The 14598-nt window shown below is 35.9% G+C and overlaps 1 protein-coding gene across 1 annotated transcript; it reads left to right on the top strand.

The window, feature by feature from the left end:
• The first annotated feature begins 9775 nt into the window (after positions 1-9775).
• Positions 9776-12068, top strand: LOC111906357 (pentatricopeptide repeat-containing protein At4g02750). Its single transcript, XM_023902414.3, has one exon. It carries the CDS (start codon positions 10003-10005, stop codon positions 12010-12012), a length of 2010 nt encoding a protein of 669 aa, XP_023758182.1. The 5' UTR covers positions 9776-10002; the 3' UTR covers positions 12013-12068.
• The last annotated feature ends 2530 nt before the right edge of the window (positions 12069-14598 follow it).

Genomic DNA, 14598 nt, shown 5'->3' with positions numbered 1-14598 from the left:
ACTTAAGGTCATACTTGGATGATGTTGGGTATTTTTATTTAGAAAATGGAACCCCTTCCTGAACAAGAACGATTTGAGGTGAGGTGTCCATTATTAATCCAATAATCTATTTTTATAAAAATTATAATATGATATATTGTTGATATCATAAATTTTTATGTAGCTTGGATACAGGGATTCTCTACAATCTCCCTTACAAGTAAGTTGTTTTTGCAAATTTGTATTTTCAATTTCTATTTTTCTTTATTGTCTATTCTAATGACATGATATGTTGGTTGAGTAGCTTTACAATCACATGCTCCTCCAACATCCCTTTTTGCATCAGTGAACTTTCTGTTTGCTGAGTCACTAAACATTAGGTAATAAAAAGTAAGTAGATCTTTTTATAAACCCATTTTCTATATATATATATATATATATATATATATATATATATATATATATATATATATATAGTGACTATATGGCTTACAAATTTAGAGAGATGACCAAGCTGACATGGCAGCATTCTTTACAGCTTGTTTCTTATTCTTGGCTTTGTTCACCTATAAAGGTACAACCAGCTAGTTCTACAGTGCATGTGAACACGGGCAAATGCCCCAGGCCTGACCTAAAAATATAAATATACTGGCTTGAATGCATAAATGGTATAGGGTCCTAAAAGAGCTTAATTAGATATCTGAGTTGATTAAACGAGCTTAATTAGACGCTTCATCTGTAGGTGGTTCACAAGGACTGGATGGAGAAGAACAAAAGATGATATTTTTCTAGATGTTATAATTAAATCTACTTTACTACCTTTTACATGAAATTTTACATTCTGAATGCTTCTTTATACGAGTAATATATATATATATATATATATATATATATATATATATATATATATATATATATATATATATATATATATATGTTATCTTTTTAACCTGAAAGTGTAATTTAACTTATCTTTAATTTTCAAGTTTCAGTTTTACCTTCCTTTGTCTGTTGACTTGGTACTACTTATTTTGTATATACATGTAACTAAAAAATGCATATGATATTGAAAAATTGAGAAAATTTGGCTACTCAAAGAAACAATTCTATGCTGAGGCTGTAAACCTATAAAAAGAGGTATGATTTTTACTATAAATCATTGTCAAAATTAAATATGTTTGGATGCGTTTTTAACTATAAGATTATCTTGTTTGTAATATTTAAAGAAATCATTTGTCTGTTGACTTGGTACTACTTATTTTTTACTATTAATTTTTTTACTGTTTCCATATTAGGTATTCCATATTAATTTTTTTAACAATCAACCTAGAATAAGACATCACTGCCCTTTTGAGTCTCAAGAAAATGCAAAACCCTGCAGTGACACTGTTACCTTTTGGTTTACCAATCCAATCTACATGTCACATTCCTTAGTAACTGATTCACTAGGATCTATCAAAGGCTCTATCTTTCTGCTGAAGAGAACCGTCCCCTTTGATTACTGATAAATTGATGGTCATTCATATTTTCTTTATCTATCCCCTCTAAATGAAATGTATCTCAATTATTGCAGTTTCAAACTGAGAAGAAGCATTCAGATTATCTGGATGTCTTAAGCGAGACACATAACAGAGCCTCAGATCAAAAGATCCAGATTGGTGCTGATCCGGGTGATGGTTACACAAAGCACATTTTTAGAGGCTAGATGCAAGTAGTCTCTCTCTTTCTCTATCTCCTTTTTTTTAAATAAATTTGGTTCTCATTGTTGGCTTCCGAATAGCTTTTATTAATCCTTGTAATTATATTTTTATCTTTTTTCTATCAGATGTGCATCCTCAGTTCAGTCCTTGATAAGTGCCTAAGGCTGCTTGGTTTTGAGTCGGCAGCACCTTGCGATACCTCTTGCAAACTCAGGTATGTAGCTTTATTATTCCGAATAGCTCTTGTTTTCTAGTATTAGAAGATCATATGTCTTGATTTCATGCATAACAATAGAGAGATATTGTAGCATCTTTAATAGAGCTATGTAGCATTATAATCCTTCAAATGTGATGGAAACATATGAGGTGCAACGAATAAGCAAAGAAAACTCTTAATCCCAATGATGTCAATAATCTTCCAGAAACTAAAAATCTTCATTGTTTGTACGATGCATGATATATTTGCATCCCATGCTATATTATTTAGATGCTTTAACTTTCATTAATTGGTTTGAATGTTGGTGTTTAGTAATTAAACTCAATTTATTCCTCTTTTTATTAACAAATTTTATTTATTCATGATCTTCAGCTATCTTCTGCTTGTGGGCGGCTTGTAATTTCAAGTGATGGAGTCTGGGATACTCTTTCCACTGAATCAGCTCTGGAATGCAGTCGCGGATTGGCTCCGGAATCATCAGCAGCACAAATTGTCAAAGTACGGAAACAAAAAAATGTCAAATTTGTAATAAAATATTATGCAATGGATTCTATTTTTGTATGACATTAAATTTTATGAAATGGATCATATTTTTTGTATATGATATTTTATTTTCTATTATGATGCATTAAATGCAAATTTAATTTGAAAATTAGTAAATCTATAAAAAAATATTTTTTTAAACATTTAAAATTACGATACGCAAAAATGTGTGTCATCTTCATTTATGACATGGCCTTTCTTGACAGGGGCTTTCTTGATACGCATTGCGTGTCATTAACACGCGCGTCGTAAGGTTACGACACGCGAATGCGTGTCGTCTTCCTTTATGACAGGGCCTTCCTTGATACGCATTGCGTGTCGTAACCGCGCGTCGTAAATGCGCGCCGTAAATGCGCGTCGTCTATAGACGACGCGCAAAAGCGCGTCGTCTCTCTTTATGATAGGGCCTTCCTTGACACGCATTTGCGCGTCGTCTGAGCGTTTTTCGACGCGCAATGAGCGTCGTAAAAGGCCTTTTTTCTTGTAGTGTAACTATCTTTTTCTTGCATAAAATTTCGGCATCATTGGCGCTAAGCCAATCCATTCCCAAGACGATGTCGAAACCATTAGTTCGATAGGCAATAACGCCTCGTGAAACTTATTCCCATTAAGGTCGATCAAGACGTTTTTCATACGATGGCTAACATGTACAAACTTGCCACTAGCTACTTCGATTAATAAAGCATTATCTAGTCTATCAGTAGGCAAAGCTAGCTTTCTACCAAACTCATGCGAAATAAAGGAGTAGTTGGCTCCAGAATCAAACAATATATGAGCAGGTAATTCGTTTACGAGAAAGGTACCTGAAGCGACATCAGCTTCATCCTTTGCAGCCTCAAGTGTCATCTGGAAGGCCCTCGCCTTCGGCTTTGGTGGAATGTTGGGCTTTGCTGCCTCCTTCTTCTTCGGACAATTTTTCAAAATGTGCCCCTCTTCATTACAACCAAAACACATCCTTTTGTTGATCGGACATTCATTGGCAAAATGTCCAACCTTTCCACACTTGTAGCAGGTCACATCCTCGCTACATTTCCCAAAGTGCTTTTTCTTACACTTGTCACACCACTTCGCCTCGCCTCCTTTTCCTCCAAACTTTTTCGAATCAGATTTCGAAAATTTTCCTTTCTTACCGGAACCAGATGTTCCCTCAAACTTTCTTTTGTCACCAACAACAACCTTGTCGGTGGTTCTCCCCTTGATCATGTTCTCCACAGACTTGGCAGCCCAGATAGCTGCCTCTAGAGTAAGTGCCTGACGTACTGGCACCTCGTACTCCCATGGAAGTCCCTTCGCATACCGATCCACCTTTGTCAGCTCGTCTGGAACGATACGCAAGGCAAACTCCATCTTATCGGTGAAGTTATTGGTGTATTCATCAACTGACATGCTGCCTTTAGTCAATGTCAGGAACTTGTTCTCCAACTCCAACAGATTTTGAGCCGAGCAGAACTTGCGCTTGAATTGCACCAAGAACTCTGCCCATGACAATTACAGTGGCTCATTAGGGCTTAAGGTCTTCCCTAGAGTGTTCCACCAACGAACGGCTCCACCTCGGAATTGACGCACGGCATAGATAGTCTGTAATTTACCTCTGCAGCCACAAGTCATGAAGGCTAGCTCCATTTCGGAGATCCAATCCATAACCCCAATCGGATCCTCCTTTCCATTGAAGGTCGATGGTTTGCAAGTCAAAAAGTCCTTGTACTTGCATCCCATTCCATCATTCCTTCCTTCACGGTTATCTTGCCTAACTATCGGTGGGTTGGCTGGACCAACAGACCCACTGAAGTTTCCACCTTCCGAGTGCCCTTCATTTAATTCAGGCTCTTCCACACGAATCGACAGTTCTTCACGATTTTGTTGAAGCAACCGTCTAGTTTCATCCATCTGACGATCCAACATCGTCTGAATCATCAATTGCACACCAGCCATGGTTATTGGCTCAGGTGCTGCTGCTACGACAGGTATTGGCTCAATCACTGGTGGTTGATTCCTGTTTTCGTCAGCATTTCCAACTCCACTTCTTGTTCTCACCATTTTGATCTACACACCGAATAAGGTGAAATTAGATCATCAATCATGATAGATATTCAAATCATCCTTATCACTCCGAAACGTTTACATGCTAGTTCTAATATCGTAGACGTACGCTTAGAATCCTACACACATAAGGTTTCTAGATCCGGTCGGCAACAGACCATAGATCCGAAAAAATAATATCATATATGGCAACATATAACATTTAGCACATAAAAGCATTTTAGGCAACTTTCCTAAAATAAACTAGTGCTCGTGTCTAAATCACAACAGACACACATCTCAAAATTTCACTTAACATTCTAAGTTTAAGTCTAGAAATCCTACAAATTCCTAGTTCGCTTAAACTAATGCTCTGATACCAACTGTGACATCCCCAAAATCTCGGCCAGAAAAGACCGATTTTCATTTATGCTTTTAAATATTTTCAGAGTAAATCCTTTTGATTTGAAAGAGTTGCGGAATTTGTTCCCAAAAACAAAACATGATAAAACAATGTTTACCGAAGCATTTCATAAAAGAAATGTATTTTCATTATAATCAAAACTCGGGGTGTCATTTTTCGATACAGACCAATAAGCATAAACGAATACATTACAAGTCATATAACAAATATAAACATATGCAGACTTGTAAACAAAACAACTTGATGGTTCATCCATCTCATGCCCTTGCGCCACTTCCTGTAATACAATTTAAAACTGAGTGGGTCAGGCTTGGGAGCCTGGTGAGCATATAGGGTTTTCAACCCACAATAAATATCATATTTAATTTTCACCAACCAACAATAACCCAATTACCCATTCCCGTTATTCTCACTTTAATGTCCCTAAAACAACTAACATAAGGGACCTAGTCTAAGAATATTTCAACGGGGCGACAACACATGCTTCGGGGGTACCTCAGCAATATAAGTCAAATAAGGCAACCATGAGGGGGATGGAGTACAGCGAATGAACACCCAAGTTCATTAACACCTACAGGTGGCAAACCTGCTAATGTTTCCACAAGACTGTCTAGAATAGCCAGTGGTCGTCATCTAAACTCCGCTAGATGACTCAATCAAACAACAACGAGGCCTCTCATCTGTTTATTACACACCAACTGTCTACCTATGTTCTACCCAACATATTAGTAGATAAAAATATACATTTGTATACATAGTTTTTTAAAAAAAAACTGTATAGCATGCTTTAATCAACACATATATCACATTACAGATGAGGCGCACACACACATAACACATATCTCATAGAGAAATAATCAGATCTATAAGATAGAAGAGAGTGAATACACATTCACACATAACACAACCAAATATATACACATAGCACGTATTTTATATAAAATACTTCGTATTATTGTATTAGAAAGAAAATAACTACACACTCACTTGATCAGAAGATGATCCGACAGCACTACGGCTTATAGAAGTAGTATTCCTCAGCAGATCTGGAAGATCAGAAGACTATCCACCCTCACACCGTGACCAACCCTTAGTCACGTCATGAGATCTCACTCGGTCCGATTCCAACTCATCCCAACTCACCCTGGCCAACTCAGTCAAGAAAAGTCAACGGATCTGAACTCACATCGTGAGAGCCTCCTCTTACGTCGTGAGCGTCAAAAAGCTAACAAGAAACGAGGTCATTCAACCCTCACGTCGTGAGATCAGTCTGAAGTCAAAAGTCCAACTCTTAAGTCCTTAATCCATTAAGCCTTGAAACTTTCCAGAAGATCTTATAACTCCATAATGCACTGGAAAGTCGATGCTTTTAAGACATATATGTCCAATACATGTCTAGATCTCATTTGGGTCAAAAGTTGAAGAAAAAACATCCAACTTTCATGCAAGGCTCCAAAAACTCAACCATTCACTAGATCTCAACTCCATATTACTCTTAAGACCTTAATAATTTATAAAGTTACCAACTTTATGGTTTTCATCCATCAAACTTGCACAACTAAGAGGAAAAATGGAACAAAACCTAAATCTGGCCTCATAGAACAATAAAGGATGAATATTTGATACTTGCAATGATCTAGAAACAATGTAAGATGATGATGAAGATGTCTTACAAGCCTCAACTCAACATCACCTTCTTCTTCTTTTTTTCTCCTTCTTCCAAACCAAGATAAGCTCAAAAATGACCAAAGATCAAGCAAGAATCAAGACTAGGGTTTTTTCTGAGGTGAAAGAGGGTTTGGGGCTGATAAGAAACCCTAAAATGAGTTGAGAGATGCTGAAATACAAAGGAAACCCTAAAATGATCATTGGCTTGGGTTGCAACAGCTTTCACCTCGTGAGCTCCATGTCTCACGTTGTGAGTTCAATCCTGGATAAAAGTTTTCATGCAACCCATCTCATGTCGTGAGCCTCCAATCTCATGTCGTGAGGCTACTTTTCTTCCAAAATCCAACATTTTGACTCCTCGAAACCCTAATTCGATTCATCCTAGAAAATGGTTGTTACAAAATGTCTTAAAGCTGGATTGAAATCAGCCAAGGAGCTGCTATCAAGTAGCCACCACAACACGGTGGGTAGATTACCACGACGCGGCGAGACTCCGTCGTAAGAAAAAAATGGCAATGTACTTTTCCCCATAGCACGGTATATAGGTGCCACGATGCGGTGGCCAAAGTAGGATGCTAGTGGAGAAAGAGTACTACGACATGGCAAGCAAATTGCCACGGTGTGATGGCTTAAGTGACGACCATTGACCGAGGTCAACTGGTCACGGTGCGATAAAAAGATGGTTGGGGCACGGTGTTGCATCAGATGAAAAAGGATGTTAAGCCTTCATTCTCTCCACTCCCCCCCCCCCTAAGAAAAACCCCTCTTTGGAGCTAAGCTCTAGTGATTCCGAGGAATGAATACGAATAAGAGGCGGTTAAGGGTGTTTGAGGTTTGAATTGGAGATTAAGAGCTCATGAGGTAATCAATTTAACCAATTTTAAGCTAATTACGGCTAAACGATATTCTTGATGATTTGAGCTAATAAAGTTAAATTATGTTAAAAAAATGTTTGTTAGTTGTGTTAATGAAAGTGTTAGATGCCTTAAACAAGCTTTGTATGTAATCCCCATGAGTGGGATCAATCCAATAATAGTTAGGGTCTGAAACCCTAACTAGTGATTATGGTTAATTAATTCATTGGATGCTATATTGGGACGACTTAGGTAGTATAGGATGCCTAATTCATTAATTGATAGGAATTAAGATGTAGAGAATGAAAATATATAAATATGATCCATTAAGTGGTTATTTTGACTTAGAGAGTCAAAAACTCTTAATAGACTATGACAAATATTAAGATACTTGTGCATGTTTATAAACATGCTTAAGAGCAAAGAAGATGGATCCAAAATGCATCAATGGTAGAGTAAAGGAAAATGGGATAGTTAATCTTCGCTAACTAATAAGGTGAGTTATTACTCTCTCTTTATCTCTTTAAGTTATTTTATACACTTTATGTATATATGTATATATGTTTATGTATGTTAGAGTCATGTATATGAGCATGACAAAGAGAAAGGAAATATAGGCTTATATAAATTATAACCATATGTGAGATTAAGTGCTTGTAGTTATACATGTAAGACCATGTACATGAGCATGTATGTATAACCAGAGCATGTGTGTATGTACAAGGAAGGGATATGGGTATTATGAGTAATATCCATAAGAGTAGATAAAAGAAGAATAAGATTATATGAAATATAATCATATGCATGATTGGAGATGAGAAGGGTATTTGTTAATACCCAAGAGATAGTAGAAAGTAACAAAAGATGATTATATGTAGTATAATCATAAGAGTAAGAATGTATGTCTAGACAGTATTGGTATTGTGTAGAATACATATATGTTATTAGACATAGATAGAAATAAGGTACTTAATGAATTAAGTACTATAAAAGAAATATTAGATGATATCTTGATGAGATAAAGATATAAATTATCCATGGGACAAGTATTATGTGATTAGTCACATAACAAAGATGGAGAGGTAAATATAGAGGTTTCTTTGGGAACAAGAGATAGAGGTTTATTTGGGGACAACAGATAGAGGTTCCTATGGGGACAAAGAGTATGATTCTTTCAGGAATAAATGTATGGTTCCTTCGGGGACAAGAGATGGAGATTTCCTTCGGGAATGAGAGTATGTCCCTACGGGCAAAGAGATGATGATTCCCTTTGGGAATTTAGATAGATGACTCCTGCGGGAATCCATATTGTATATGGCTATAGAAGATAGTGAAAGGTTCCTTGAGAGGAGCAAGATAATATAGTTCTTTATAAGAACTTATAGATAATCCGTGAAGGATTAAGAGCAATGAATCCATGAGCAGATTCAAGAGGGGAAGAAAGATTAAGGATCACGAGGGATCATAAGAAAGAGAAGTATGACCGAATGAGAATACTTTATAATGTAGTGGGATGTTGCTTCCCTTAGAAGATATAGATGATAAAGTATGAGATGTGACTGTTGGGTCTGAATGAGAACAGAATGTTGAGGCATTAGAATTGGGGATGGAGAAGAGAAAGAGCATAGAATAGGTAGAGCAGAGAAGAAACATGGTAAAGAAGAAACAAAGTTAGATACAGATATAGAGTATGAGAAGAGCCTAAGAATAGGCTAAAAGAAGAGTATGAGAAACAAAGTAGATGACAGAGAAAGAGACAGAGGAGATGAGTAAGAGTAAAAAGACAAATTAGAGAAGAAAGACAAAAAAAAAATAGATGAAAGAAGAAATAATAGCAGGACATGTTACTAAAGAAAGAGTATGAGAAGATAAGGAAAAGAAATATAAGGAAAGATAGAAGAATAACTCACCAGACACATTGTGTTTGATTTTGCAGAGATTTTATGTTTTACAGGTTCAAGTAGCAGTAGTCGTGGTACCAAAGGAGAAGACGGGAACACAAGGACAAGACTTAAATAGTAGGTTACTATTTATTGTATTTTTTGTTGTTCCAATTTGTATGTAAGATTTTATTGTAAATAGCTGATTGTCCTTGAAATTTAAGTGTTTTAATTAGAGTAGAATTTCATAATTATAGATTAGATGTTAAAAAATTTGGATCATTACATGTGACCTACGAAAAAGAATTTTACAGGTGCGCAACCTTAGAGCTAATTTCACATTTTTAACCTCAAAATTGGTGGTTATTGCTTAAAAATCTTTAATATTTGTCTAAATCTTGAAAATTCTAAAAGGACTTACCAAAATTTTCTATTTTTTATTTAATACATGTAATAAAAACAATAAAAGAGAAGACAAACGAAACCACAATCAAACTTTGACAAAAGGATTCCTTTTGCAAAACAAAAACCTGTTGGATTAGAACCAAAGGAAACAGCACAGGAATCATTTTTCTAGTTTTCTCAATAAGAAATTTTAGAATCGTCACATTGTTTAACTACCAACTCACAAATCACTTCACCGATGTTCAAATGAATTGGCCCCTGAAAACGACACACTCCGTCGTAAAGACGCAATAGTGCGGCGGCGGCGTGGTTTATGAATATGAATGTTGGCGCCAAGTTAATCCGGTGGAAATGGAGGTGGACGGGCTCTTTATCTGGCTATCCGTTTATCTTTTCTTCTCACAGACGCCGCACCTTTTGCATCCAGCTACACTCCTACAAATCTAACCCTCCATATCCATTTCGTTCCCCCGACGCTGGTTATTACAAGCCCAAAGCATTTCCGAATACTTTGTACGATTACAATATCAGATTAACTGAGTTAGGTCGCTTTGGGAAAGTCCATGATGCTAGGAAACTGTTTGATGAAATGCCTCAACGAGACATTGTTTCCTACGTTTCTATGATCACCGTCTACATAAAGAACAACGATCTCTTCAGCGCCGAAGCTCTATTCCATACAATTCCAGAGAGAAATATTGTCGCTGATTCTGCAATGATTGATGCTTACACCAAAGCTGGCCGCATGGACGACGCTTGGAGAATCTTTGATCAAATGCCCCGCAGGAACGTCTACTCATGGACCAGTTTGATATCCGGGCTTTTTAGAAATGGACTTGTCAGTGAGGGACAGAAGCTGTTCGATGAAATGCCTGGTAAAAACGTGGTGTCCTGGACCTCGGTGATCTTAGGTTATGCTCATAATGGTTTGATTGATCAAGCTCGGGCTGTTTTTGATCAAACCCCCAACAAAAATGTGGTTGTGTGGACTGCCATGATCAAGGTATACATTGATAATCTCCAAACTGATGAGGCACTTAAACTTTTTAACTCCATGCCACTGCGTAATCTTTACTCATGGAACATAATGATTCAAGGTTGTTTCAATGATAACAGAACTAAAGAAGCTATTGACTTATTCACTTCCATGCCTAAAAGAAATCATGTTTCTTGGACTACAATGGTGACAGGCTTGGCACAAAATAGCTCTACAAAGCTTGCTAGACAATACTTCAATCAGATGCCAAGAAAAGACATAGCTGCATGGAATGCAATGATAACTGCCTATACAAATGAAGGCCTGATGACTGAAGCCAATGAGCTTTTCCATAGAATGCCTGAAAGGAATGTTGTGAGCTGGAATGCAATCATTGGTGGATATGCTAAAGCAGGTCCCAGAGGTGAGTCCTTCAAGCATCTAATCTTTCTACTTCATTCTCACATTAGGCCAAATGAGTGTACTCTCACTTCTGTGGTGACTTCATGTGATGATTGCGTTGACTTATCACAAACTCATTCACTTGCAATACGATTAGGGCTTGAACATGAGATCTCACTTGCTAATTCTCTCATCACAATGTACGCCAAATGTGGAGATCTTGAATCTGCTAAACTTGCTTTTGATACTTTTCACACAAAGGACATAGTCTCATGGACAGCAATGATGTTAGCATATTCAACTCACGGATTTGGTCCTCATGCTATACAAATCTTTGCAAGAATGCTACGATTAGGGTTTCATCCAGATGAAATTACATTCTTAGCCCTGTTAACCGCATGTAGTCATACAGGTCTTGTTGATAAAGGATGGAGGTTCTTTAATTCAATGATGCATGTTTACAATGTGGGACCAAAATCTGAGCACTATGCGTGTCTTGTTGACATTTTAGGTCGAGCTGGTCAACTAGACAAGGCTCTGAAAGTGGTTGACCAAATGCCTCATGATATGAGAGATGTTGCTGTTTTAGGAGCACTATTAGGTGCATGTAAGTTGCATGGTGATGATGTTCTTGCAAGTGAAATAGGACAAAAGGTGATAGATTTTGAACCAAATGAATCAGGAGGGTATGTGTTATTGGCAAATGTTTTTGCAGCATCTGGGAGATGGGAGGAAGTTGCTAAAGTGAGGAGGGAGATGAAGGTTAAAGTGAGTAGTAAATTGCCAGGGTTTAGTCAGGTGTATGTTAAGGGGTGCAATTATGTATTTTTTGTGGGAGATCGATCTCATACTAATTTTCATGAAATTAATGAGATGTTAAGAGACAAGATTCTACCAGAAATGAAACTGAGGTCTAAATGTTATTTTGTGGAGGATTTAATGTGAAATTTAAACAAGGTTTGAGGATTTAATATGAAATTAAGGGTCTTGATGGTTTAGTATATTGATTAAGTCCCACCAAGAACTTGTCTGAGTAAGTTATTACCATTGGACAATATTGGTGAGTAAAATTAAGACAAGGTAACGGACAAAAGTAGGGAGGAGAGAATCTGTTTGTGAAAGATGCCTAAATTGACATGCCATAAAGACAAATACTATTAAATTAAATCCCTCCCTTCCCCTTTTATATCATGTCAATCATACTACCACTAATGTGAGATGTGTGTGTGTGTATATATATATATATATATATATATATATATATATATATATATATATATATATATAGAGAGAGAGAGAGAGAGAGAGAGAGAGAGAACCCCATAAGATCAAATAAAACTATGATTTAGATCAGATGTGGCATAATTGTTGTTATGAACAAAATGGATGGTGTCTTATGTTTTTAATGATCACCATAGGGTATGTAATTTTAAAAACGTCACACAAAGTACAATTCTTCAAATCAATTTCTAAAATATTACTTACATCGTCTAACGATTCAACCAAACAAAAATTGCATGTTTACAAATGTTTTTATAAATATACGATATGAATAGTTTCCAATAAACAAAAACAACTACGATAAGGATGAAGAAAAGGCAAAATGTATACATCCGTATTTGTTCTATGAATTTTGAAACAACTTTGTAACAATATTATTCATGCTTTTTTATATAATATGATATTGGTACAAAACACAAACAAACTTTTTGAATCTCCAACACACCGAATCCTTTTACTTTTTATTGGATTTGTGTGGTCCATCAAACTTCCATTTATTGCATTTTCCTTTGTTGTTGGAGTTTGTTTTCTTTTCTTCAACCATGTGAAGAGATGTCTATCCAATTCAATTTTACCTTTACTTTTGTCATTTTCTTGTACCGAAAAAAAATCTCCAATGAGCAAATGACACTAAACAAATGAGAATTTTTATTATTATTATTATTATTATTTTTTTTTTGTGTTTCAATGTACCGTTGTATCTTTCCAAGATGGAGGTAATTTACCAATCACACTAGACACAACAATGGATTCATTCATATTTATTTTTTGTAGTGTGAATTGATCCAAAATGCAAATGACTTCACTAAATTGTTTACCAAAAACTTCTGTGAAGAAACAAAATCTTCTAAGAATATTTTGATTCAAGGTAATTTCACAATCTCTTCGTACTTTTTGCATTTTAGTAAATATCGGATAAGAAATTAGATATATCCTTTATAATATGTCATCAGTATGTGTAATCATCTTTCTACCACATACCCATCCTCCTTACATATTGTATCGTTTATAATATGTTCTTTGTATGTGTAATCATCTTTCTACCAAAATACTCATCCTCCTTACATATTGTAGTGTCTCGTCTTCCACAATTTCTAGCATCGGGGTAGACTAGACATATACTACTTTTATATTTTTAAACAAAAAGCGCATTTTATCTACCGGCGTTAGGTATCAGTGTCTTTGAACTTTTCCAACTTCGCAAACTTTGAAGTCAAGTCCTTGATAAATTCGACCTTAGTTACCAACAGAGATATCAATATAATTGTTAGAAAATAGGATTCAATAGCATGGGTTTGGTAGATAAGAATGTGGATATCACATGGGTTGTGTATATTCACTTTTGGTGTTGATATTTTTTTGATATGTATGTGATACTGAGACATTCAATGTGGGACAATACATTAGGACTCTCTTGTGTTTTTGGTACAAAGCTTTGAAAAGTTTTTGGTACAAAACACAAAGCAATATAGATTGTTAGATTACGTAAGAGAGTCTTGGGATTAGTTGCCAACTTGGATTTTTCTATCTAAATAGGCATGGAAATTCCTTCTTTGAGTTGCCCTTTTGTGATCATGGTGTGGAGTCGGTGAACCGTTTATTTTTCTCGTGTCCGGTTGCTTTGGCCATTATGGACCGAGTTTTGTGTTGGCGGGTTATAGATATTCATGGTTTTTTTTTGTATTGGTTTACTTGGTTTGAAGGTCTTTGAATTCGGAAGGTTGTTAAGGAGTTCTTGGAGGCAGTTTTCCTTATCATATGGTGGCACATTTTGGGTTTTAAAGAACAAAGTTCTTTTTTCTTAAATTCAACATAAGAGAGTTTTTATTTTTAAAATATTGTCACTCAAGCGTATTTTTGGTGTCGAAATAGGTATAAGAGGTCGTTTAGCTAAGTTGGTTGACTTCAAAACCATATGTCGATTATTTTGTAATGGTTTGGTTGTTTTGATCTAGCTACTTGCTAGATTTGTTTTACTAAAGTCTTTTTCATTCTAAAAAAATCATAAGAATTATAAGAGAAATATTAGTATATATGTACTCATTTGTCTGGAAATTTGATTAGGTTGATGAAATTTTTTGAAAAAAACTATCTTGCTTGAGTTGCTGGTAGAATTACTCAAACAATCAACTTCACTCGAAGCTGTCTAAATAGCTTGGATTGTCGAGACAGCTTGGTTCCAGGTTGTCTAGGCAGCGTTGGCTAGTAGGCAGTTTGGTTTTCAAAGCTATTAGGCAGCTTGAATTGTGC

This window comes from Lactuca sativa, chromosome 7 (assembly GCF_002870075.4).
Source record: "Lactuca sativa cultivar Salinas chromosome 7, Lsat_Salinas_v11, whole genome shotgun sequence".
Taxonomy (NCBI): Eukaryota; Viridiplantae; Streptophyta; class Magnoliopsida; order Asterales; family Asteraceae; genus Lactuca; species Lactuca sativa.
This window is presented reverse-complemented; position numbering and strand designations above follow the sequence as displayed.